The following is a 27776-nucleotide window of genomic DNA, read 5'->3' as shown; positions in this document are numbered from 1 at the left end:
TATACAACATTCTCAGTACTAAGAAAATCACTTTGCAGTATCACCCATATTCTTAGCAATCTATCACTGACCGTGATTTTGACTGCTGTATCTCCACTTCTCAAAATACAATAATGGCAAAACTTTAAAAAAACAAACAAACAAACAAAAAATACTTAAACCATATAGGCCACAAGCCTCTCACTTTTTTTTTTAAACTAATGGATCACATTAAATTTTCATCTTCTTGTATCACTTGATAATAAGAGCATATACGTTGTTTTTTTCTTTAACATAGGTCCTTCAATCAAGTGTAGAATACTTACTGCACCTTTCAAGGCCACAGATTGAATCTGTGATATCCAGGTATGTCTCAGATGTAGCAGTGAAAAGTAGGCTTCACTGAAAGAGCAACAACCAGGAACATTTAAAATGAACCATTTATTAAACCAAACTGTTATTTTAACAGTTACATAAGTTACACAGCATGTTTAAGTCAGAAGATTTCACGAGGAAAAAAAATTAAACTTGTATTATGCAGGCAAAAATAGTACCACACAATATGTACCTGGGAGGGAAGAAGGGAAAGGGAATCTCTAAACATTCAAATAAGGCCATAATTATTTAAAAACAACAATAAAACAATAATAAAACCCCAAAAGATCAATTTTCCTTTCAGTGTGTTCAGTGCTGCTAACTATATGTACTTCTATTGTACAGATGTAACTGAGGCAGTGATATCTCAATAGCTAGGTTTAATGTTTTTAAAACATTACAGACGTGGAATAAGGCTCATTAGTACATACAGCTGCCCTCGGAATGTCAATCTCAGTTGCCTTCATTAACTTAAAATTCACAAAGTGCACAGTTAAGATATGCCAAAAAATTGAAACTGCTACTCTACCAACAGCTGCCCATGCTTAATACTTAGTGGTCTATTGGAACAAAGTATGTTCTTCCAAAGAAAGAGGTGTGTAAGAAAAGCCACTGTAAAACATTTAGTTTCAAAAGATGCACTAAGAATTGTTTGTAAACTGAAAAGTAGAAAAACATGGATTAATCATGTAAAGAAAAGAATACAAAAAACACTAGAAATGACCATCAAACTTTCAAAGAACAAGCACCACAATGGACATTAGCATTCGATTTTGTAGCGTACAGCAATGTATTAATTTTACTCTAACCAATCCACTTCATCAAACTCTGAATCATCTTCCGAATCACTGTACTCCACAGCAATGCGACGAGAAAGTATGGTAGCAACATCGTTCTCAATGCGCTCGTGTTTAGCTTCTTGTTCGCGTTGCTCTTCAACTTTACGCAGCTGAATACCTGAAGAACATCACATCACAGAATTGTTACTGCCCTGCTTCAATATTATACAAAGTATTTAGCTCACGAATCACTGAGTGCTTTGCCAGCAAAGCAAAGACTGAGGACACTGTCCTCCTCAGGAGGAAGTTCTCTGTCAGCTTTTAGAGAGGGGAATCTCAGAATTACTGCCACAGATAGGATCACAGTCCTACTATAACATCCTGTTTTTCATTTCCCATTAGAGATACATCCATATTTTTTAGCACCATTCTAAGTGATTAAGCCATTTTACTATTCGTGTTTTTAACACTTTTTATACTCTCTCCTCATGGATTCAATTAAAAGTTAAAGCTATTTGGGTATCCTAGCAAGACAGAATTTCCTGTAACTCAGTTTTGAATGTGCAACAGCCTGTTTTAGAATAAAATATTACCTAAGTGTCAAATACAAAGCTGAAATAACATATACTGATAATATAAGAAAGCTAAATGCTGGTAACACAATTAGAAACAAGATAGAGATTGTGTATTTGGGGATTTATATTGATGACACCATAGACTGACCTAAATCCTGTACTTAATAGTCCCCCCCTCCACTGACAGGTGATAGCACATGTACTTGGGTGGAATTTAAGCTATGGTAATTGGGCCTTTCTTATGCAAGATTCGGTCAAAAGCTTTTCCAGGGATCAGCTAAATGTATCAGCAGGCCCTCCTTAGTTGATTGAAATTGTTGTATTCAAAAACTGTTGGTACAGACATTACTACTCCATTCAAATGTTATCAATTCATGTGCATATAGATGCTTTAAAAATTACCTCAGATGAGTGTTACAGATTATCTACAGATATTAAGTACAATACAGATTCTGTACTGTGTTGTAGAGCACAGGAAAAGTAGAAGAATGTAGTACAAGGAACATTCAAGAAAGATCCACTATTCAAAGATACCACACAGTCCAACAGCAGCACTCAGAGTGCAGTAGGGATTTGTCAGATTGTAGATTCAACTCCTTCCCTTGGATGACCAGGAAATATTGCCCTGGGTCTCTGCCATTCACTTGCACTTTGTCAGCTGGGGATGTGCAAATGCTCTGTTCTACACCACTGTGTGGAGACATGTTCAGACTATAATCTACACACCTTTAGCAGCGATTTCTGAATGCCATTTTAGATGTTACCATAATACATTGATAATATGTTCAATGAATGTTTTGATCTGCTCTGCTTTTACCTAGAAGTCTGTGAATATAAATGTTCTTGTCTTCTACACAATCTGCAGGCTATGAGAAATAGGTAGACAGAAATGAAGAGATAATCTCCAAAGATTATCTGTAAACACATGTACACTTCTTCCAATCTAACTTTAACAGAGAACCAGTTTTGCCATCCAAACTAGAGATCTGATAAGTGCAAACTGAAAAAAAAAATATCTATTTGGCAGTCTCCACACTGAGAGAACAGAAAACAGTAACAGAGCTAAGATGCATTTCTCTAAACTAACTTCTTACATGTTAAATATTCCATCTTTTAAAGCCAATGAGGATTTATTAAGTCTCTGAGATATTCTTTTTGTTCCATACCTTTCCGTATTGCTTCCAGCAGCACACTTCTAGCATCACTGATTACAGGAAGAGTTGAAGGGTGGCGTTTGGGTTCAGGAGCAGGAATCACTTGTGATGGTGGAGATGGAGGCATGAGAGGAGCATGAGGGCCAGGGACAATGGTTGTGGGAGGAGGGTGAAGAACAGGAGTGGGATGAGAAAGGGCTGCAACTGTGACAGGAGAAGAGGGTCGAATGCCAGGAGGTGGCAAGGGAGGAGGTGGGGGTGGTGGAGGAAGTCCCTGTACTTCACCTTGAGGAGGAACTGGGTGGACTGGTACCGCTTCACACACTTGTGCAGCTCTAGTGACAGGCGGGGAGGGTTGTGCCAGGGGAGGGGCAATTGGAGGTGGAGCTGGATGTAAGACCCCAGGAGCTATCTGGAGAGGAGCTGGCGGAGGTGGCACGGCTGGAGCTTGCAGAGCAGCAGTGGGAGGTGGGGGAGGAGGTGGGACTGGGGGAGGCGGTGTGGAAGTCATCGCAGCTCGTAGTGATGAAGTGGACAAAGCAGATGGAAGAGGTGGTGGGGGAGGGGGAGGAGGAGTGGGGCTCACAAACACCGGTGGTCTGCCTGTCGCTGGTGACTGAGGACGGTTTTCTACCAATCCAGTAGTAGAACTGAAAGAACATGAAAGTTCTAAAGTTATTAGAGCTGCAGAGTGAAAAAAAATAGTAATAGAGTAATTTCTACAATTAAAGAATACTGAGCACTGGCCGTTAAAGAGTGTTATGTACTATGATGTACTATGATTTCAAGGTAACCTACGTTAATACATGTAAATTCTCAGTATGCAGCATGCATCAGTCTTCCAACAGACCTTTGCTCACATCCAACTATTAATCAAGTTTATACAAACTTGCATCTTTATCAGATGTTTCCTATGGCAAGTATTATTCTCTCCTCTCAACTCTGAGTAAATCAAAGTTATTTATCTGAAGTTATTTACCTGAAGGGAACTAGTGGTTGATTAACTGCTTTAACCAACAGAACCTAAACCAAACCAATTAACCCAAACCCTCCAGACACTAAAAGCAATGAGTAAAAGCGAAATACATATTTGAGGTCTGATGACAGAGTGGTGAGGCTTATATTAAAGATCATCAGTTTTATCTACAGAGGTGTATGTTTACATGCTAGCTATTCATTACAGTGCAATGAATATGTGAATCAAATGCAAATAGGAACAGTAAAATTACTTTCCTGAAAGACCACTGAGGATTTCTTCCAGCTGCTGTGGTAAAATTAATTTTAAAACTGTTGCCATTCTGCATATATTCTCCTGGGCAGTAAAAAGACGTTCTTCTTGAGAGATAAACATCTCATGGATGAAACAACTTAACTGTCCTCTATTCCAAACTGTACATACCCGACCCTAAATTAAGATTTTTGATATAAGAGTACCAGGGGTGTGAAAATATTTTAAGTATGTATCCAGTTCTGGAAAGGCAGAGAAATGAAAATTAAAATAACAGAGGGGAAAAAAAATCACTGTAATTTAGCACATGGAATGAATGTGTAGTTTTGTCAGCTAACCTTCTTACCACAGTACATTCTTCTTTCCATGCATGATGAAACACAGCTCAGTAGTACAAATGTCAGATTTCCGGATTTTCGAAACTCCAAAGCTGAATGCTGAGATTCCAACATCATTCAAATAAACATTTCCCAAACAGTTATCCTCAGAAGGTTACACAGCTAAAATACCAGTGGCTAGGTGGCGTCTGTTTCCAAAACTACACACTGTGAGACTTAGGTTTTAACTCTTCTCTCCAACTCCTGCGTGGCTCTGTGGCTGTGGAGATGTCAGGTTTCTGGACCGACACAGAATGTGTGTACTGCCTGGGTGGCAGGAAAGTAACACTAATAACTGTTAGTGGGGTAGTAGAAAACAAATTTCCCACCAGGACTGCATGTGACTTGACTGCTCTTTACGTACCTAACACAAGGAGGCACAGGTTTCACATCTCCTGCACCGTGCATTGGAGGTGGTGGTGGTGGTTCATGTGGTCGGACCAACACTCGCTCTTCAGCTCTGTTCAGAAGTTCAGACATCTGGCTATAGGGCAATGCAGAAAGAGAATACGATCCGTCCATATGGTCCACATATGCTTGAGATCTGTAGGAAAACAGTGAAAAATGATCCTTTATTAAATCTAAGTATTATTGCTCTCTGCTACTGTTTTATATTTCAGTTTTGTTTCTGAATTCCAAGATCTTCTCTTCACTTATGTTGTATATTAGATACTTAATGACTTTTTAATAATATATCCAATTTCCCATGCCACTGCTTCTAGGAGCTCAAAGGCTCAGTGCTTTTGACAGGTATATCAGACAATTTCTACGTTGTATGTCTGATTTTAGTGTTCATGAACCACAAAATTACTTTGATTTAGGTACACATACCAATACAACCAGGAATACGCATATAGCAGTATGATACACAACAGGCATTGTATTTATAATAGTTTCAGCTCCTCAAAACCATGATATGAGCAAACACATTCATTTATAGCAATCTTTCATAACGTCCATCAAGTGGTAGAATTTACAACTGAATAATTTAGTTGATCTTGTCAGAGGATCTTCATTCCAGTATTTTAATCCATATTCCAGCATTCTCCATGCTGGAGAACACACCACTTTAGATTCAGTATCTTATAGCTATATAATAGATACAAAGAAGATAAACTAAAGAAGATCTACTGTTGAGTAGTAACATCAAATACAGCTAAATGCAAATAAAAACAGCATAAAATAATTCAACTTGCAAATTTAGACACCCTTCAAGGGTGTGATCTGCTGGAAAATTTTAATTAATCACTCAACTAAAAATATTAATAGCTGTCATAATGTCGCAATGAAATATAGATGAAATGTGTTTGCAGAACACTGTCCAATGCTTACAGAAGTATTTCACCTTTACACGTACTGCTACCAGAGTAATATCCAAGACTATTAAATAATTAGAGGGCAAAACTCTTACTCTGTTATTCAAAAGCACTCTGTTCTTCTGTATCTGAACTACATCTTCTGCACATGCAGTGCTCTCAAGCACTACTGCATTATTCATAATTTCACTACTGTTACTGAGATAATCAAGGTCTTGGTGAGGGTCCTGGCTATAAAAGGAGTCCTGCAACAAGTGTGCCTAATATGGAATCCAGTACAACAAAAGAAAAGGACAGCAGGAAAGCAGATGCTCCTGCTAACTACTTAACAGAGTGGTTTACAGAGATGAGATACTATGAAGTTGTTCCCACAAAAACATTCTTTGCCATAGCTTAAGTAGTACCCTACTGGCTAAACTGAAATCATTTTTCCTTTATGAATTCAAACAGCTAGCTTTTCTACAAGTAGGTTTTTCCACTTCTCAGATACAGAACATTATCTTCAACAGATGCTGTAGTTATCCATTGCTATTATTAAGTTTATTCAAAAGCCCTACTAAGTTAAACAAAATGCTTGGCCAGTGAAAGATGGAGGAGAATTAATTTATTTGTTTATTTTGTTGTATAGGGCAACAAACAATCAACAATATAAAAAAACAAAAACAAAAACAAAAAAACACAGTCCAAAGCAAACCAAATCACACCAAAACCACACCTCCAAAACTGCTGACATTACTTGGCAGCCCTCTTACTTATCATAATTTTCTCAGCTGATAAAATAGAATCGGTTTTGCACAAGCATCACAAATGGAAACATAGAGAAATACTATGTAAAATGCTGCGTTTAGCCACCTGCAAATATGTGCTGTGAAATGAAAATTCAACAGGTTGGATTTTGTAATAGATCATAACCAAAAGCATCAATCAAATCTTGGATTTGCTCGTGAGTAAAGAGAAGCTCAGTGATCTCATTCGAGTTCCAAATGGACATTTGTTCACATCATACCCACCATATAATCTTGGCAGTGTCTGCTGTAAGAAAAATCAAGAGCCTGGAATAATAGGGATTTTTGTAGGTCAAGACTGGAATGTACTGATTATATTTCCTTCGAGTCACAGACAGATGACTGCAATAGCAAGATAATAATAACTCTTGTAAAGATACACTGACTGAGAATTTTAAAACTGACTTTTGATAGAACTAAGTCAATAATTTTCAGTGTATTTCAAGAAAAGCAGTAGCATCTCATAATCTACCACTTCTCAAGCACATTTGCTGTATAGTACAAGTATCTATACGTAATAACAGATAGAAAAAATAAAAAGAAAAAGAAACCTGGATTCAAAATGTGAGGCTGGGCCATTAGCAACTTCAATGTGCTTATGTAAGAGGTTAGCATCATCTTCTGCGAGCTCTGGGCCTTGGGCTAGCTTCTGCCACTCCCTCCGTCTGTCATGAGGTGCCCTTGGCACTTTTTCTGGTTCATGAGGGCGATCTAGATTTTTCTGCTGTAGGAGAGTTGTGCAAACAGAAGTGACAATTAAGACAAAGTTTTTCAACTAGTTGCATTTATACATCATGCATAAAACAATGAAAAACAATTCAAGAGCAAGAAGAAATAACAAAAATTAAATTTCGGTCAATACAAATGTATAAACCAAAAAGCATTGTGAAAGGCAGAAGCTTCATTCTAATGTATAAGTTACTCATAAGACACAGGAAAATAATTGCCTAGGTAGATTTTTATACTGCTTGAAATGAAATGCTGAATCAGTTATACTTATTGTCTTTATGCATGAAATATATAGAATCATAAAGAAACAAAAAAAGCAGCACTAGCTTTTCAAAACTGTTTATTTAAGAAAATCTATACAAATGCTCAATTCCTACTAATTTCTGCCCCGTTTAGAGTAAATATATGCATAAGGATTTCATTTGGGCTTTGTTGCAGTTGGTGGATGTTTTTTTTTTTTTCATCTGTGAGACTGTCAGGGCTTTGTACTATAAAAAAAGTGATCTAGCAAAATTCTTTATTTCTTTTTTCCTCTTTCTTGATTCACTGTAGAAGACTTATAGGTTCTTACAGATTCTGGCAAACCTGCTTTTAGTTACTTTAAGGCAATATGAAACCTCTAGGCACATTCATACTATTAGTAGGTATTTCTTTGTTAAGTCAATGGAATTTGAATGAACACAAGTAGTTTCAGTTGAATGAAGATGACCATAATTACTTCTGTAAAGTTTGGATTGTTATTAATACCATAACCAAAATTCACCATATAAGCAAGTAAACCACTTCCAGGAAAAAATAATAAAAACAACCAACTACACAAAGCTAACGTACATACCTTCTGCTTCCTCTTCTCTTTTCTTTTGTCCTCAGTATCCTGTAACATTTTTTCCTTCCAGAGGTCAAAGAAGTATGAAGGATTGGTATAAAACTTCAAACCTTCTTTTCCATCATCCCTGAAATACAATGACCCAAACAGGATATAATGTTTGTTTGACAACAGACATTAAGGCAAAAAATAAAGGCATATTCAAGAATATGTACTATTTCATGCCTGGAAATATTTTGCCACAGATGAACATTCAGAAGTCAAAAACTGATCTCATATGACATCACTCTTTATCATCTTTCCTTGTATCAAGGTTCAGATTTTAGAGAAGTGACTTTAACACAAGTTTAAGATAAAATGAGTATCCTTAATAAGAGAATTCTCAGTCCAACAACTCAAAAGTAAATCAGAGTGGCTAGCGTTGCAACTATTGATTCAAACTGACTTGGATGCAGCAAAGAATATTCATCTCCACTGAAGACATTTCTTCCTATGTATTCTACCACTTGTTTTCATCTGTTCTGATTCAAGAGCATTACACAGCTTAATATATACAGATAATCAAAAACACTTTTTCTTATCATTGTTAGGTTAAAGTAAAATTTGAGTAAACTAGAGTAAGTAACACTTTAAATGTCTTCTGCTATCTGTACTCCTCAAGCAGCTTCCCTGCTTTCCAGTGCAGCTCTTCCAACGCTACTCAACATGAGAGTGATGACTGAATATAGAATCTCTACTACATATAACTAGCTAGAAATTGGTTTTGATTATTTTTTTATTTTAACTAACCTGTAAGGGGTGAGAATGTTAAGAGGAGGAGGCTGTTCACAAATGTCATAAGTTTCTTGCAAAGGAATAGGCAGAGTTTTGCGGTCAAACAGCTGCTGATCTTGAGTTGTCGAACTGCGGAAAGCTTTCCTCATGGTAATGTCCTGCAATGACACTGAAAGGGGATACGGCCATGTAAAAAGAGAGAAAAAAGCTGAATACAGTTTATTTGGTTTAATCTGGAATTGCTTAATGCTAGTTAGAACATCAATATTAAGCGTTACTACTAATACTGCACACCCAGTACAAATGCATGTTCAACAAACAAATTCATCTGCTAATAGTAAGACAACAAGATGTTGTCAGATTACATGAAAAACATGTTTGAAATGTTCCAGCATATCACACTTGATTTAGTTTTGCAGGAAACTTCTGCTTACCTGGACAGATCATCAGAACCCTCTCTCTGTCTCTCCAAGGTAGTTCAACAAATTGCTTTCTGTAGTTATAAAGTAATTCTGTAGCTTGAAAGGACATTCACCCACTCCACAATATTTTGGGTGCTTATCTTGAGGTATAGATTTTACTTTTATCTGTCATTAGGATTTCCCTTCCTTGCATGTAGGTAGCAGTTCTTAAGAAGGCCCACTGAGATGCCAAACTGGCAAATCACTTAAGCTCATTGTACTGTTATCGGAGAGTTTTAATGAGAGGTGATACTGTGTTCCAACACATCAAAGCAGTCAAGTGTTGGCTTTTATCAGACTAAATAGTAAAGATAAGGTTCCTCTGTTTAATTCAGGTGAGTCACTTGAGTTTTTAAGCACTTATCAATTATCATTATGCAAGATTCAAAGGAAAAATTAACACTAGGTGAATTCAATAGATTAAGCAGTGATTTGAAACACACTGACTTACTGTTGTTAAAGCCTCTACATCTTTTTCTATTTGACAATCATTAAAATTTAGATAAAAAATAATGGGAAAGTGACTGTGACTAGTGAAACTCGCACCTTCCATTTCTGGAACAGTGTACCTTCCCAGTCCATGTTACCCTTCCTCCCTGATGGTCAATTACTATACTTGTGAAGCCCTTGGCGTCTCTCAAAATGGATTTTGCAGCCTGTGTCAAACCTTCACTAAATAAATCAGCAGCTTTGTTCATCCATTCAGATATTATTAAAAAAAAACCCAAAATTTTATACATTCACACAAACACACTTATGCTGACCGTAGTGCCTGCTTACTCAAGATGAGAGAATGCCTTCCCTATCTCACTGCTTTAGAGAAAATCATGAAGGCCTTTGGCAACTATTTTCTAAGATCACACTGGTTTAAGCTGAAAGCTGCTTTTACTCTTTCCTGTAACACATAGAAGTATATGTACATATACACAGACAGAGATGGGGGTTCTACTCTATGATCAAAAAAGGGGCAGGATTTTTTCCAGCAGGCTTACAATTCCTGACATGTTCTTTCTTCTTACCTAAGCATATTGGCAGCATTCTTTGTGAGCCTAAAGATAGGTTTTATTTGATTTTCAGTTTGCTGTTTGAGGTTCATTGCAGTTGGCAAGGTTGTATGTGCTGGAACAGTTTGCTCCTGTTTATCCTTAGATTCCATTTCATTACTGTATTTTTTTATTGTTTTAATATCTTTAATTAGCTGCTCAGAAGCCTTTTTACATGCATGAAAGAAGTACTATAATGTATGGATGTCAGCTAGCAGGCTCTGTTTCTTCAGGTATTTTTATACTCATAAATAACAATATATATTTTGTACCTGTCATGAAGTACGCACTGTTATTTGCTGCCAAAAGTTCACAGTTAAAATAAAAGACTGAGGTTTGCCTAATCTAAAATGCCATTTTTAGATTCTTTTATACTTCAGCTGCTTCTCCTTTAGGTTGTTAGTCTTACAAATTTCACCAAATGTACGTGTTCAGAGTTGCCTGACAATTCCACAGGTCTTTAACCGCCTTTTACTGGAAGGTTATGTCAGTTAAAAAAGATAAATTGCTGTATTTCTCTTAGAACCTGCGTATGTTCTGAAAGTAATAAAAAAATAACATTGCAATAAAGACAGTTGTTCTAATATTAAAATGCACATGAGGTATGCAGCACCATATTCCTGAGATGTATATTATCCTATAAACTATTCACACTCCCTGCTTAATCTCAAGCGAGAAAATACAGTTGGTCAAATTCATAATCTGCATTTTGTTGTTTTAATTTCCAATTTTTGTAAACATGTACAAGGGAACATCGCACCTGAGGATAATCAATCCCTACCTAGTGCGTACAGTTTACTTTCTCTCTAAAACCAGACTAACGTGCAAAGGTCTTCAGAGAAAACTGAATTTCAAATGACCAAAAGCATTCCCTGCATTGATATTCAATGAAAGGTATTCAATGCCATCATTCAACACAATTGAATATATTATTACATTATGAAGGAAATGCAAGGACACAGAACACAAAATACTGAGAATTATGACACTGATATAACTAGCCTAATATAACTACCCTACAGAAAAAGCGACTGGCTAAATTGCATCTTGCAAACACAGCATATAACCCCAGGCTGTGTACAGTTTGGCTTACAAAGCCATTCATGTAGCATGCCAGCTGGCTAAGGAACAGCAGCAACATGCATGTGGCTTCCCACTGGGGTGAGAAAAACACAGAAACATTGCTGGTCATATGGCCACTTAGCTTTGGTCGAGTGACAAATTAGCACAACAAGAGAGCAAACAAATTGCACATATGAATTCAGGTAAGGGAAGACACGAGATGCTGAAGAAAGAATTGGAAGTGATTTAGGGATTTCACTTGATGCCAATAAAATTAAACCTCTAGTTGCATAACATCTAATTAGCACCATTAGTCTTTGTATGGCCCGTGATCTTAAATTTCATATACCTACGTTTTTCAAAAAGTCAGTGTGTTACACCACTTGTGTTTACTGCCATGTACAAAAAAAACAACAAAGAACAGCATCTAGGTGGCCTTAAAAGTTGAGATGCTCATGCTTTAGTTAAACACTTCCCAGGTTTCTCTCTCATTCTGACCAGTCACCACAGATCTAATACTTGCTAAACACAGAGACTGCTTCTCCAGAACAGATCGTGCTCACTTTTGGGTTTACCCCCAACATGAGCAATGCCAATATTTTCTAATATTCTTAAAAACAGTAGCAGATTAAGTCATCTTTGGATAGGGAGTTTATGTAGCTTAACTATTACAAATAAATAAAGAGAAGACAAATACTACAGCGATCATTTTAAGAGGACTCAGAAGTTGCTTTAAATGCAGCACACAGCACTAGGAAGCCCAGGGCAGCACGTGAGAGAACACAATCAGCCAGCTGCATCAAGCAGTGAATCTGCTCATGGGTCTCAACAAAACCCTTACATTATTTAACAAATGACATTCTGTCCAGATCCCTCTTTCTATACAAAAAACCCCCCCACAAATTATGCAAAATCATGGCTTTGACACTGAGCTATTGAGCTTTGGACACACTAATTTAAAATTGATTTACTTACAAAATAACACACAAAATGAATTGAGGGCTAAGAGAACTGGGAAGAAAAAAAAAAAAAAACAGAAGAAAAAGAAAGCAGCTGGAACTCAACCATCAGAGGGACACGTGCTCAAATCCAACATTCAGTTGCACAGCGAAGTTCCAGGGAAAGGAAGCAACTGTGCAGTGTTATTTAACAGTCCTTTTCTTTATCTGACTTTGCTCAAAATTATGAATCAATTTACAGTACTATTATTCTTCACATTAACACATTACATGAATGTAACGTCTTGGATGAATTTCATGTGTTCCATGTATAGAAATACAATAGGAGTTTAGAACAATTCACCAAATTCCTCTTCAGCAGGCTGGAGATTCTAAATGAGCTGCCTCTTTAAATGGGATTTACTGTATCCTTTGCTCTGAATCTCACAGTGGGCTGATTACACTGATCTGGAAGTTAACCTAGTCTCCAATTTCTGTAAGTCCATACAGACCACACTTATTTCACTGCTTTTCTGTGACAGGGTTGTGTGCAAAGAGCCAGTTTCTTCAGGATACAATTCTAATCTTACTTTCATTTGATTTTATTCTTTGACAGAGATATTAAAATAACTGAAAACAATGAGAGAACACACAGACTATTTAAAACATGCAGAGCTTTTTTTCTTCTTCGACTCTATCAGAAACACCTGTCAAGTATCTGCACTTTTTTCAGTGAATCTGACTTGGGCTGGTCTTGTTCATGCTGCTTAGCTTTAAATGAATCTTCTTATTTTCCTCTTGTGTAATAGCACTGGGCCCAAAGGAACCCATTACATCTTCTATTACTGCCTGCTGGCAAAGAACTATCAAATGAGACTCATTTTGTAAGTATAGCCCATTTTAACATGCTGTTAGCTGAACAGAAATACTGAAAATTGCTTAATTCTTGCATAGAGAGTAAGGAAAATGCGAGATAAATCTTTAAAAAGATCTCCCAAGATCTTTAAGCATTACTTTTCTCCAGTTATTTCAGCACAGACCAGGACTTACACAAGATCATTTGTGATAAACTTGTAAATTTCAAGCTCAAAAGAGGACACTGAAAGTGAAAAGGTTTCCCGATCCCTGGTTTTTGAGAAAATACACTGTTTTCTACTCATCTCCTTTACCCTCTGGTTACTCATCCAGGGTTACTCATCTGGTTACTCATCCAGGGCAGACATTTGTGAATAAGGAACACTGGGTATGGCTCAAGGACTTCTTAGGTTAATAAAGGCAGTCATTTAATAGCTCCTGACGCTGAGGACTGCATGTGTTCTTCTGATGCATGAGCCATCACTCCTCTCTTATAGAATAAGAGACAAATCCAGGGTATCAGATTCAAGTCACATTTATTCACTCTGGACTGGATCAAGTAGACTTCTCTGTAGCCCTGTTTTCTTTAATTGCAATGTCTGTCCCTTTTCTTACATATACACTTTAATAAATACATCCTACAATATATGCAGTACTGTGAAAAGTTATTACCTAGTACATCAGGGATATAGTCTTTAAAAATATTTCTGGCGATTCTCTAGCATCAAATTGGTATGAATATTTAGTAATGAAACCTACAACCAAACTTGTCAAAGGCCACTTACTGGAAAGTACAAATTTCCATCTTGCTGTCCTGTGACATCCTTAAGACATTTTAACTGTATGATCTCCAAATTTTCGAGGAATGTGAATGGTTGCCATACCAGACCAGTTACATCAATGTAAATCCCACTCTGATTATAACAGTAACTAGGTTGTCCAGGGTAAACGTGGAAGTGAAATTAACAATCTGGTGTGTTATAGCCATTAGAAGATTACAATTGTTATAATTGCTGACAATCTATTACTGTACACAAAAAGGATTTTTGCCATTATCCAATCATAGTAAATATGGCATTTTATTGGAAAAACAAGTGTGTATGATTAATGCTCAGCTGTCAAGAGACTTGGAAAATCCCATTTATGTAAGAATTCCCCTAGGCAAGTCATGGTTTTGTGGAAAATCTGCTACTAGCTGTTAACAGCTGTCTTTTGAAACCTGCTCTAAAATAAATGTCACGCAAAGTACAGAATCTAAATTTCCTTAATTTGATTTTTGTTAATACTGAAATTTCAACATAGGTAAAAGAATACAGCCAAAGACCACGTTACTGGTCTGACATTTCATTTTTCTTGAATTACACACCACTATCATTCCTAGACGTTCAGAACTGAAACAGCTTTCTACACTTTATAACTGGATCCCACAATCCATCTGAAGTTATTTTTCATGACCAGATGATGCTCTATTTTCTACATCTTAACCACGTAATCTAGCATATCCTAAAAACTGGGGTTACAGGATCTTTCATTATTTCACCTGTATCCAAGAGCTATCCAGGAAGGCAGAAAAGTTTCATATTTGCGTATTAGCTAATCAACGTTCTTATGGTCATCACAAAGCTCACATACTATTTAAATCCAATAAAATTTCTATTTTGTAAGCACAAGCCACATCCTATTGAGTGTCAGAAGTAACCTGTCTTCTCAGAGCCACCAATCTCTACATTACTTAAAGCTATTTAGGAAGAATTCAAGGGAATAATTCATCCATTGTAAATGGAGCTAGAGAAGTATAACTTCACACACAATCTAAGATGCTATCAAGTTAAATGCAAAAGCCTACCTGGACAAACCATTACATACCATGGCAATCATTAGGAAGGTTAAAAATATAAAATGAAGGTGTACTCCCAGGAATTCCCATAATGTAATACTATATAAGTAATACTATTAATATGAATCACAATAGTACTAAAGTTTCAAATGAACCTCACTGTCATATTTTGCTCTGTTCTTATAACTGTAATTTAAACAATTATTATTTCCATTTTGGAAATAATCACCATCCATATTGGTGATGTTTGAGTGACAAAATAAAGAGTCTTTAATACAGGTCTTAACTTACATTCCTCTTCCTTTGGATCAAGTTGTGTAACACTGACAGATAGGCGATCTACACGTTCTTGTAAGGAGTTGACTCTAAATGAGAAACTGTGCGCTTCATTGAAAAGTTCGCCAAATATATCTTCAGCATATTTACCTAAAACAGGAAAGGAAAAAAACAGATAAGCAAGCATACCCAACAAAATGAGCTTGCCTTTAGAAAGATTTCTGATAACTACTGAATAAGTAAATTCAAGGTGCGTGATTATTAGTTGCAAGTCTGTACTTACTAAGCTAGTTCAGAATGCTTCAAAAATGTAAATAAAAGTTAAATACTAATTTCTAATTTGTTTATGATAAATGAAATTATTTAATACATTACAAGAGAGACATTCAGCTGACTGAATGTCAAATTGACTGAACTATGCAGATATCCAAGGAACTAGACCAATTAGTTTCTCGGATTTGTATAAAAGGCTGACTTACAGCATCTAAAGCTGCTTCTGTATAAGCATTAACTGAACTTTCCATGTGAAATCAATCTCAACACTTCTTAAAGCACAGCTCCCACTCCCGTGGTTCAAAAGACCTTTCAAAAATGAAACATCAGATGTCTACATCTAAGTTTATTAGAAACAATGTATTAAAAAAATGCACATTAAAATAATACATTATACTTTAAAGGTCAAAATTCTAGTAACTGACTAATTTACACTGAAGTAAAAGAAGAATTTCTTTCATTCAGCTCAATGGACACGTTTAGTCCGGCAGACAAGGAGATTCAGATCTGAGAAAAGGCTCAGTAATGTTTTCTCTTGTACAGATGGAGTGCTTCGCAGAGTGCTTCTAATGCTCCCTGGCTTGAGGAAAATATTTTAATGAAATCTTTGCCTTCACTGCACAGTAAATCTAGATGAATAAATAAAATGAGGACACAAAAACACTAAGAGGAAAGTTAAATCGCCACAGGTGGTGTGCCAACTATTTAAGGATACCACATGGATGGCATGTGGTCAGCACAAGGCTAGCACATATCATTTATTAATACTTAGGTAATAGGAGAAAAAAAGCACAACTATAAATACAACAGATTATAAAAGGGGGATTTATAAGAAACATATGAAAATTAACCCAAGGAGCAAATATCAAGCTACTAGTAAATATTCCTTCAATTATATGAAGAGTAAGAAAGCCTGAAAAGGAATCTGTAGAGTCCACTGCTGACGAAGATATACAAGGAACACTCAAAGAAGACAAGATCACTGCAAGCAAACTGAATAAACATCTTCCACTAGTGGGGAAAGGAACTAGAGAGATCCTCATACCAAAACTCTTCTTTGTGGGAGACCTGTCAAAGCAACTGCAGTGGCTATATACAAATTAACAAAATAAATTAACAAAACAAAGAGTACAAAATCAGTAACAATTTGTAAATCTCCATAATACACACTGGAAGGTGGCATGCACAATATTAAGTTTCAAATTTTTGTCATGGAGTATCTTGAGGACTTAAGGCCTGTAAGCCTGACATTCAGGCAAATTAGTACAAATTATTATAAAAACTGAATTGTAGCCACCTGGATGACTTGTTAGAGAAGAGTCAACACCGCTTTTCTAAAGGGAAACCTCAGCAGGTTTACAAGCATGAGGATGGAGTGCAATGACCTAGATTAGTTCCAAGAGTTAGAAAGTCCCTAAGCAGAGTTTTTCAGAAAAACTGAGCCAGAACATAAAAAGTAAGAGCCACAGCAAGGATAAGTAATTCCTGAAATGGTATAGAACAGAGGGTGGAAATAAACTGGTCTTCACAGGTAAGAAAGGGGAGGTTTCATTGCCTTCTGTACTGGGATCTAAGCTATTTTAGATACTCATAAATGACCTGAATCAGGAGAGATTAAAGCTTTCCAACAGCTCTAACTTATGGAAAAGAAACACACCGATCATCAGCAAATGCATAGAAGCCCCAGCTGGTTGAAGAGGTTTCCAAACTGGAAGCAGTTGGAGGCTGAGAGAATAGTAGAAAATGGGGAACATGACCAGTGAGGATAAGGAAAAGGCTGAAGTTTTCAATGCCTTCTTTACATCTGCCTTTAAAATTCAGACCAGTTATCCTTAGGGTACTCTACCCCCTCACCTGGAAGTCTGGGATGGGAAGCAGAATGAACCACCCTCGATTCAGGTGGAAAAAATTAAGAGACTTACTACTACTCTACCTGGACTGTCACAAGTCCAAAGATTCAAATGCAATCCACCTAAGAGCGCTGAGGGAACAGGCAGAGGTGACTGCCAAACCACCTTCCACCATCTATCTGCATTCCTGATCAACTAGAGAGGTCCCAGAGGATTAGAGGCCTGCCAATGTGACTCCCATCTACAAGGGTCATAAGAAGGATCCAGAGAACTACAGGTCCGTCAGTGTGATCTCTGTGCCAGGAAAGGTTACGGAGCAGATAACCCTAAGTGATATCACAAAGCATGTGTGGGACAACTGGAGGACCAGGCCCAGTCAGCATGAGTTCACGAAAGTCAGGTCCTGCTTTATCAATCTGATCTTCTTCTAGAAGAAGACCTACCTGGAGGATGAGGGAAAAGCTACTGACACAGTCATCTAGATTTCAGCAAAGCCTTTGACACTGCCTTCAACAGTATTCTTCTGGAGAAGCTGGCAGCCCACAGCTTGGGCAGGTACACTCTGCTGGGTACAGGACTGGATTGAGGGCTGGTGGTGAACGGAGTTAAACACAGCTTGTGACTGGTCAGGAGTGGTGCCCCAATGTGGTTGGTACTGGGGCCTGTTCAGTATCTTTGTTGATGACCTGGATGAGGGTACTGAGTGCATCCTCAGTAAGTTTGAAGATGACTTCAAGTTGGCTGGAAGTGTCAACCTGCCAGGGGGTAGGAAGGTCCTTCAGAGGGATCTGGACTGGCTGGATCACTGGGCTGAGGCCAGAGGGATGAAGTTCTAGACCAAGTGCCAGGTCCTGCACTTTGGCCACGATAATCCCAAGCAACGCTATGGGCTTGAGGCAGAGTGACTGGAAGACTGTGACAGAAGAAATGGACCTGGAAGTGGTAGTCAACACTCAGATGAACATGAGCCAGCAGCGTGCCCAGATAGCGAAGAAGGCCAATGGTATACTGGCTTATATTAGAAACAGTATTGCCAGCAAGAGTAGGGAAGTGATCGTCTCTCTGTACTCTCAGCACTGGCGAGGTCACACCTCGAGCACTGTGTTCAGTTTTGGGCCCCTCATTGCAACGAAGACACTGAGGCCCTGGAGCATGTTCAGAAAAGGACAACTAAGCAGTGAGAGTTCTGCACAACAACTCGTATGAGGAGCAGCTGAGGGAAACAGGATTGTTTAGTCTGGAGAAAAGGAGACTCAGGGAGACCTTATAGCCCAAGTTCCCCATTGTCCCTGTCGGGGATATTAAGATTGGATGTTAGGGAAAATTTCTTCACAATTTTCTTAAAATTTCTTCTTCTTCCAGCAGTCCGGCGCTGGAACGAGCTGCCTGGGATGTGGTTGAGTCACCATCCCTGGGGGTGTTCAAGAAACTTTCAGATGATGTACTGAGGGACATGGATTAGTGGGAATATTGGTGGTAGGTGGATAGTTGGACTGGATGATCTCGGAGGTCTTTTCCAACTTTGGCGATTCTATGAAAAAAGCATCACACATTCTTATCTCGTTCTTATAATTCTGCTCCTTACTGTTACTAGCCACAGTAAGGAGCAGATCAAAGGCACAGCCATTCTGGGAACCATATTTCTTTAAGTTCTAAACCACATTAAAAGAAATGGAAGGTTAATAATAAAGTCTGTTTAGCTAGCAACTCACTTAACACAAGACTTTCTTATATATGTCTTGAAACTCTGAAAAGCTTATGTCCTTTAACCTGTATCTAAAGCAAGAGAAATTACTTAAAAAATGAGCAGGACTACTAAATTTTTAATATAAATTTACTATAAGCAGTTTTAATCTATTCCTGATAATATATTCAGATATACGCAATTATTCAATTTAATTAGACAACTCATATAATATTCAGAGACATACACATTAAAATCAAGTATTAAATTTCATGTATGAAATAAAAAGCAAATTGCAAGCTCTAAAATTCATTGACTTACTTTTTACAGATGTATTTTAAGGCTAGTTTATCTGTATCATTTCATCCGGCTTACAATTCATCTCTCATTAATGAGCTCCAAATTCCAAATAATATGTCTCAAAATATATAATGTTGCACACAAATATAAACATATTGCACAGAATAATTGCCTATGCTTATGAACATTAATCCTCAAATGGGAAATACATTAAAAGCAACCTGTCACATTTGAAGTGGTATGCAACCATAATGTCTCTACCTACATTTCTGTTGCCACTTTTTTTTTTAAGCTTGAAGCATATGGAACTAAATGTTCTAAGCAAAACAATGTTTGCTTCTAGAGAAATGCATAACTTCCTTTATGTATGTATACAACACTTTTAATACAATATTTCTTTTACTGTTCTTTTTTGTGTACTCCATTTGAATGTATGTTCAATTTCAAATGGCTTAAAAAAGATATGATTACAAGTGATAACAATGACAAAACATGACAAAAACCCACAAAAAAAAAAATACAGTTTCAAACCCAACAGTAGGATATCCAGTATTTAACAACAACAACAAAAAAAGCTGCTCAAATTCCACTTAACTTATAGATGATAGGTTAGAATAGCAAGAAATTAAAACTAATTCAATTTCATAAAATTAGTACTACCAAAGTATTGTTAACAGAGCAGAACACTTACATCATTATGGGACTGTTTGCTCAAAAGCACTACTCATGTTTCATGCAGTATAATAAAGAGAATGACAGATGACTATGACAATTAAAATAATAATGCCTTGGGGTTTTGGTCACAGCTGGATACATAATACATAAATAAAAAAAAACAGTGATTTGTTTGGCTATTAAACTACAACAGATTTCTGTAAATAAATGATTTCAGCATCTGTGAAAAGCTTATTTTTTATTGTATTTGTAAAACTTACTTTACTGATCAGAAGTATGCTTAGATTTGTGATTTTGAAAAGGCAAGTCACACTGCCACAAATACTACTTACTGTTGTTCAGTCTATCACTTTGCCATTCATTAACACAGCACACTTGAATAAGAGGATATACTACAATTAATCTTTAATTTGGGAATGTATTATAACACCTTAATTTTTTTGCAACTTCTCTTGTAACAATTGGCTCAGTTCCTGATAACCTGAAGTAAGAAAGCAACACCAGAATGCAGCTCCCTCTGGTGTCAATGTCCATTTTTGTGACAGAGAAATAAAACGTCCTGGAAGTGACACATAGTCATTCTGTTCTCCAAGAAGGTGCACATGTTTTGATCACCTTTTGTGGACAATTCTTTTCCTGACATTTAGAACAGACTTACAAGCTGAAAATCGCATACTAGCTAGTAGCTACTAACTGTAATAGAATAAAAATAACAATACTGCCTTCCTCATTCTTTTAAATTAAACCTACCAAAACATGCATCATCAACTCCTATTCATCACTATGGCAGTAAGTATACAATGGATTATAAAATCTGAAAAGGCTATGGATCAGTTTTACAGTTCTCATCTTTCACCATTTTTCGCCTAGTTTTTCCCTATAATTGCTTAAACCTTTGTCCAGAACTGGCTTTTCTGCACAAATGAATAATCTCTACAAAGCCAGTACAGTAACAAGAAGGGATACTACGGTATAAAAACCACTGGTTTTGTCTGGTTCTTAAGACTGGAGGATGTATCAGATGAACTGAAATCAACTACAGTCTCCACATAGTGTTTTGAAACATATCTCAAGTTAATTAAAGACCTCTATTTGCTTGAATTAGCTTAAGTAATAGACAGTGTTATACAAATTCCTGTGGAACCACCTGAGTACGCTGTTGGATCAGGATATAAATTACAGTCTCACTCAAAATTCCATCCTTAAATTCACCTGAATTACTGTATTCTCTATGGTGTACATTAGTAAACTTTATGGAAAGAGTGTTTTAATTAATCATTTTACAACACTAGATCAGTTACCATCAGATGGAGTTACAGGCTCTCAGAAAAGAGAGAGACTTGAATCCTTATGCAGGGGCTGCAGAAGAAGCCACTTCTTTTCTTCAGAAATGCAAAAGGATAGTAAAGACATCCTAGGCCCTTCACTGCACCTAAAGCTGAAACAGCATCCCTCAGATGCATTATGATACAAGCAGCCTTCAGGAACCACGGTCTAAATTTTAAGTAGTTATCTGAATAAATAAATGAATCGAGCACGTTAAGTGCTCCATACCATAACACATCACCATAATTGCAAAAACCTCAGGCCAATTGTTTGATTTTTGAAAAGGATGTAGAAATTCATAAAATATCAGAAAGAATAAGCTTAGAATTCAGTCTGTTACTCACTTACATGCTATCATTCGTTGATTTCTTTTATTTCAATTCCATTCTCACAGTAAGCAATGTTTTTGTCTAGTTTTGTAAAAAGAGAAGCATAGAACAAAAACAGAAGTAAAAACCCATCTCCTACTTCTCTATCCATTCCCAATATTTCACACTACGCAGAATTATATCACTAGGTACTGAACAGTTCCTTCTTACACAATTTAGTATAGAAAATAGTCTTTCAGGATAATTAATTACTACATAAGCCATAGCATTTATAATCAGGGTCCCTTTATGTAGCAGAAGAAGAAAGTTGTTCTCTCTATTAACATATTTTCTCTTTCTCCATTAATTCTGACACATAATGTAATATATTCATTGGCTGTTAATTCAACTTCAGATCTTCACTCCATTAATTTCCTTTAATTAAATTTTTTAGCAAAAAGCTAGGAGTATTCGAGTTTTCTTGGCTTGCCTCTCATCAGGATCATTTCAATCTGTGTGGCTAGGAGTCACAGAATCATACAATGGTTTGAGTTGGAAGGGACCTCAAAAGACCCTCTAGATCCACCTCCCCTGCCACAGGCAGGGTTGCAACCACTAAATCATGCACTAGGGCCAGAGCCTCATCCAACCTTGCCTAGGAGACAGCATGGAAGTTAATAGACTGAACTGTCTTCCTAGCTTGGAGATTAGATGGTTAGTAGCTCCTTGAAAACTCCAGTGGCTGTGGAGGAGCAAGGTCTGGATAATCACATACTACATATATTTCATCTCTGCTAATTAGGAATCTATCATTACGAAGATGTTAAGAGCAGTCCACAAGGACTGACTGTAAGGATTGTAATGGGACAGTCTGATAATGAAGAGACAATCAGGTTCCTACAGCCAGCAAGTCTGGACCAGGCATTTATCAGACAACTTAACTAGGGCATCAAAAGTATCAAACACAGGCAAAGGCCAACTTTGGAGAAGGTCAGAGTCTGAGCAGAGAAAGAAATGGGGGAGAAACAACATGTTCAAATTAAGCATTTTATTCCAGGAAACTCCAGGAAAAGGGGCAAGGAAAAGAAATAACTAATTAAGACAACATGGTAAAACTAGGAAACAATAAAAAGAAAAGAAAGGAAGAGGAAAGAAAGGAAGTTCAACATTAATTGAAAACTGTTTTTCACTAACATAACGTGCACTCCAACTTAGCAAACAGTGTTAAGCAGCATCCTCTTTCTTTCTACACAGTTAGAAGATTAAAAGGTAACTGACAGCTTGCTATGACTGAATAGAAGCTCTGGTCCGAATTCTTGCAATACAAATATTCATAATGTGAACACACACAAAATACTCAAAACGAGAAACACTTCACTCCCCAGATGGGAGTGTCAGACTGGGAACACACTATCAGTTATGTTTCTTATGCGATACAGACATTTTGTCTGCAGAGAACAGCTGAATAAAAGGAAAAACAAGATTGGCTGGTAGTTGCAAATGGAACAAGAAAGTTGCATCCACACAAGAGAACTATTTATCCATCTTCTAACAATGGCACAGCTGCACAGTGATATCAGTTATGCTTCACACATGATAGGCTGAAATACACCAACATACATCAACACAGGCAGTATTGGAGTACTAACACATCTGCAATATTGCTAAAAAAAATAGGTAAGCACTTATCTAAAGCAGATATAATCAGAAAGCAAGAAATACAGGAAGGAACTGATAGGAAACAGACAGCTACTGCTTCTGTCCAGAGAGTTTCTGTTGCCACAGCACTCAGAAAAGCTGTCAGAAGACAGATCTTTTTATGAAGTTAGAGAAAGCTGGGAACAGAAAGGAGAAAAAAAATTACTTGCTGGCAATCTTGACTATAGGATCAAGGCAGACTGATGTGTTTTCATGCTCCAGGGAGAAAGACAGGACTTATCACTCAAAGTAGAGACAATTATTTATGTTCTTTCATTTCTACTTTTTTTTTTAAAAGGTCAAAAGTTTTCTCAACTTGAACAATTAAAAGCAATACATCTAACAAACTATGAAAGGATTAAGAATTTGTATGGAGATGCACAACAGCTGGCACATACCGATGTAAAGCTCTTTTCATTTTATATTAAAAGAAAGAAAAAAAACTCACAAAACTCCAGTCATTTTACAGGAATTGTTTTTGCAGGCATGCTCTACTTGCAAATAGCATCCAAAACTATAGAATGGTTGAGGCTGGAAGGGACCTTTGGATGTCAGCTGGTCCCACACACTGCTCAAAATAGAATAACAGAATCATTAGAGTTAGAAGGGACCTCTGAAGGCCATCTGCTATGAATGGGGGCACAACAGCTAGACCAGGTTGCCCAAGGGCCTGATCCAGCCTCACCTTGAAAGTATCCAGCGACGGGGCATCAACTACATCTCCAGGCAATCTGTTCCAGTGCTTCACCTCCCTCACCATAAAATATTTTTCCTTTCTTCAACCTAAATCTACCCCCTTGAAGCCATTTCCCTTTGTTATGTCACCACAGACCCTGCTAAAGACTCTGTCCCCCTTCTTTCCTGTAGCTCCCCTTTAGATACTGAAAGGCACTTTGCAGCCTTCTCTTCTCCATGCTGAACAGCCTTAGCTGCTTGCCCTTGTAGGAAAGGCATTCAATTTCATGAATCATTTGTGTGGCCCTCCTCTGGATGCACTCCAACATGTCTACGTCTCTCCTGTACTGAGAACTCCACATCTGAATACAGAACTCCAAGTGAGGCCTCACCAGCACTAAGGAGAAAAGTAGGTCTAATGAGATCCACTTGCTGGATTAATCCAGTTGAGTTATTGTGAACATCTCTAAGAATGGAGATTAAACTGCATAAATGACAAAATTATACACTTGGCTTTTCTAAATACTGTTTTTCTATATCATACGAAGCACCGAAATCTCTGATTTCATCACAGTGCTATTTGTCCAAATCATATCAGAAGAAAGGTTAATAGTGCTTTGTTCTGAGAATCTAATGGCAGGAGATTAATCCTGTTTGAAGGTCAGTAACAGAAAAATCTTAGAGGCAGAAATGAAAAACTGCCAATCAGATTAAAGAACATTCATTTCAATCTGCAAAACTTTACTGTCAAAAGCAAAAGCAGCTTTAATTTAAAGAAGATGAGGCCCTACAGAACACAGCATTTCAGCTCTCAGAGAGAAATCTAGCTTTGTCAACAACAGAAAACAAGACGGGAAGCACTGCAGAGAAGCTAGTTGCCAAGGCATTGCTGCAAAACTATGCTGGCTGGCTACGACTCAGATGGCTACTAAAATTTACCTGCATGTCAGCAGGCCTCCCTGAATACCAGTAACAGTGAAAAACAAAGTACAGACTGATTATTTGGATTAAAGCATGTAAGAGACAATGTTCCTAAGCCAGAAGGACTCTCAAATCTTTTTGAATCCATAGTGCTACTAGCCCAAACAGTCACAAAAACTAAAACAATTTTGGATTAATATATTTTCAAAAGTACTCCTATCTTTATAACATGACATCTGTTTTTATAGAGCAATTCTTAATGTGGCTGAGAAATAACATTAATTCTGCTGAACGGTTTCTATTTAATTGTAGAGTTAAAATGTTTTTATTGAAGACACACACAATATAAAACAAAAACTTACATTTTGAAAAACTGAATCAGTTGATTGTATTAAACAGCAAAAAGGAACATTAATAATTCAATAATTCAGTCAGTATACATACTGTCCATAAAAAAAGCTATAAGTACCATGATGCTATTTCAAAAGAAGAACAAAAGGCTGAATTACAGCTCATGCTCATCAGTTTTATTTATTAAAAAAATAATAATAATCAGACTGACCTGCACTGGTCTTGCTGCTGCAGAGTAAACTAGTACCTTTTCCCTCCTCTTTTGCATTTCTTGCTATCTCCAGCACTGCATGTGTTTTGGACCGCTATTTAGCCACAAGGTCATGAAAGGAACTCCTCCCAGGTGTGAACAGCTAACTTAGGGCTCACAACTAGGTATGCACACTTCATATTGACACATATTCCTCTTACAGAAAAGAAGTTTACATAATTACTTTTACATTCCCTTGAAAGTGCTATCTTTAACAACGCAATCGATACATGTGGACTTAATTTTATCCCTCGAGTTCTTTCTGTTGCAGTACTGCTTCTTATGAAGAGCAGCTGAGAACTCTGGGTTTGCTAAGCTTGGAGGAAATGAGGTTGTGTCGTCATCTCATTGCTCTCTACAACTTCTTGAGGAGGGGAAGTGGAGAAGGAACTGCTCATCTTTTCTCTCTTGTATCTAGTGACAGGACACTTGGAAATGGCACAAAGCTAAGTCATGAGTGGCTCATTCCGGACACCAAAAATGTAGTTAAACTCTAGAACAGGCTTCTTATAGAAGTGTTTGATGCCCTGTACCTATCTGTGTTTAACAGGTATTCAGATACCGCCCTTATTAATATACTGTAATTTTCAGGTCAGCCCCAAACAAGTCTTAGAGTTGGACTCAATGATCTGTGTAGGTCTCTTACAACTCAAAACTGTTCTTTTCACCCCACCTTTTTTCTGAATAGTTGTAAAGAGTGTCAGGCATGAGGTCTGTAAAAAAATCAAGAAACCACAGCAAATGCAGCCAAATTTCAAAAAGCTAAGCACTGACACACCACTTCTGCTCAGTTAGAAGTTGGTGTTCTTTAAAACTGAAAAGCTAAGTGATTGGTTGTTTAAGACCATGCATGGTGAACATCTACTGAATCCCACTCTGATATGTTCTTGGTTCTGAACTGAAAAGAATTTAAACAGCTATTTTTTTCTTTGCTGTTGCAGCAGCTGTATTAATAATGTTCATATGTATATGCTGGAAGCATTCCTGTCTCAATTACATAATTCAGTGTCCTCAGTGAGTGTCCTATTAGGCTGAAGAGACTAACAGCTTTGACAGGCTGCCAAAGCACAGCACTCTACAGTATACCCTCAAACCAATAACTAAATCAATCTAATTAACAAATTAGGCTACATCACCTATGGTCCTAAGATATTGATGGAGCTGAAAGGCTTTTCACATTATGGATGTATATGCATGCACATTTTAATATTTAATGTGTTGGTAGGTTGGAAAATACTAGTGTCCTACTGATTAAAAAACAACTTCAGTACTGGAAATTCAAAACACTACTATGCTGGTACAGCTAACATGTTTTTAAAGTTGCTGTAACTTTAAGAAAATGAAACAAAACCAAAAACCAGCCTTTGCAGAAAAACTCCTTCAGACTTGCAGGGCTTGAGAAGAATTCAATCCTTTAAAAGATGCACTGAGGGAAAAATTGTTGACAAATAAGAGAAGATAAAATTTTTAGCTGCTTGATATCCTGTGTAACAACTATGTTTCTGGTTTTAATATTTTAAAAGACTAGTACTCTTTATTTGTAATGACCACAATACAATCAATGTGACAACAAAGAGCATTAAAAAAAAAAAACAGTGGTATATTCCTCATTATGCCATATTCCTTACTCAATAATTGTTCCAAAATTAGCAATTACTAACTTTATTAGCTACCAAGTATCATATTCTGTCATTTCCACTGGTAACAGAAATATACAGTTCAACAGTTCTGAGATATGCTACTCATAAAATTCCTTCCACAGAAGTCAGTGTTAGTTGCTAGTCAGAAAGGAGCAGATCGAAGGCTCAGCCAGAATTTTCTATGGGGAATTTGAAGAAGCATTCATATTTCAGCCACAGAAACTGTGAATGTACAATGTATCAGCTCAGGTATATTGAGACAAGGTACTTACTTAAGCTACTCAGTTGTCTGATTATATTTGCCAAGGAGATATTGGTGACACATTCCAACTCATTTTTGATTCCTCGGGGCAGAGCTGTGTGGCATAGATGCCTGGGGTCTATGTTTCTTTTTACCAGCGGCATTCTGAAATGTATCAGAGGACCAGCAAACCTGTAAAGAAAGAAGACAAAATA

At 37.1% G+C, this 27776-nt stretch overlaps 1 protein-coding gene across 1 annotated transcript; it reads right to left on the bottom strand.

Moving 5' to 3' along the window:
- Positions 1-401: 401 nt before the first annotated feature.
- On the bottom strand, positions 402-27776 carry WASF1 (WASP family member 1). Its single transcript, XM_010707483.3, has 8 exons — positions 27593-27776; positions 15385-15519; positions 8913-9066; positions 8133-8250; positions 7120-7292; positions 4832-5011; positions 2875-3512; positions 402-1311 (listed from the first exon to the last, which is right to left on the bottom strand). Exons 1-8 carry the CDS (start codon positions 27723-27725, stop codon positions 1154-1156), a joined length of 1689 nt encoding a protein of 562 aa, XP_010705785.1. The 5' UTR covers positions 27726-27776; the 3' UTR covers positions 402-1153.

Source organism: Meleagris gallopavo, chromosome 2, assembly GCF_000146605.3.
Source record: "Meleagris gallopavo isolate NT-WF06-2002-E0010 breed Aviagen turkey brand Nicholas breeding stock chromosome 2, Turkey_5.1, whole genome shotgun sequence".
In the NCBI taxonomy this organism is placed as follows: domain Eukaryota; kingdom Metazoa; phylum Chordata; class Aves; order Galliformes; family Phasianidae; genus Meleagris; species Meleagris gallopavo.
The sequence above is the reverse complement of the archived record's forward strand: the minus strand, read 5'-3'. Positions and strand labels throughout refer to the sequence as shown.

Excerpts from the sequence above, each read along its gene's own strand:
- WASF1 (XM_010707483.3), bottom strand. The coding sequence starts at position 27,725 with ATGCCGCTGGTAAAAAGAAACATAGACCCCAGGCATCTATGCCACACA. Across the intron at positions 7,293-8,132 it reads AAGAGAAGAGGAAGCAGAAG|CAGAAAAATCTAGATCGCCC; the intron begins GTATGTACGTTA and ends ACTCTCCTACAG. Across the intron at positions 1,312-2,874 it reads GCTGGAAGCAATACGGAAAG|GTATTCAGCTGCGTAAAGTT; the intron begins GTATGGAACAAA and ends GATGTTCTTCAG.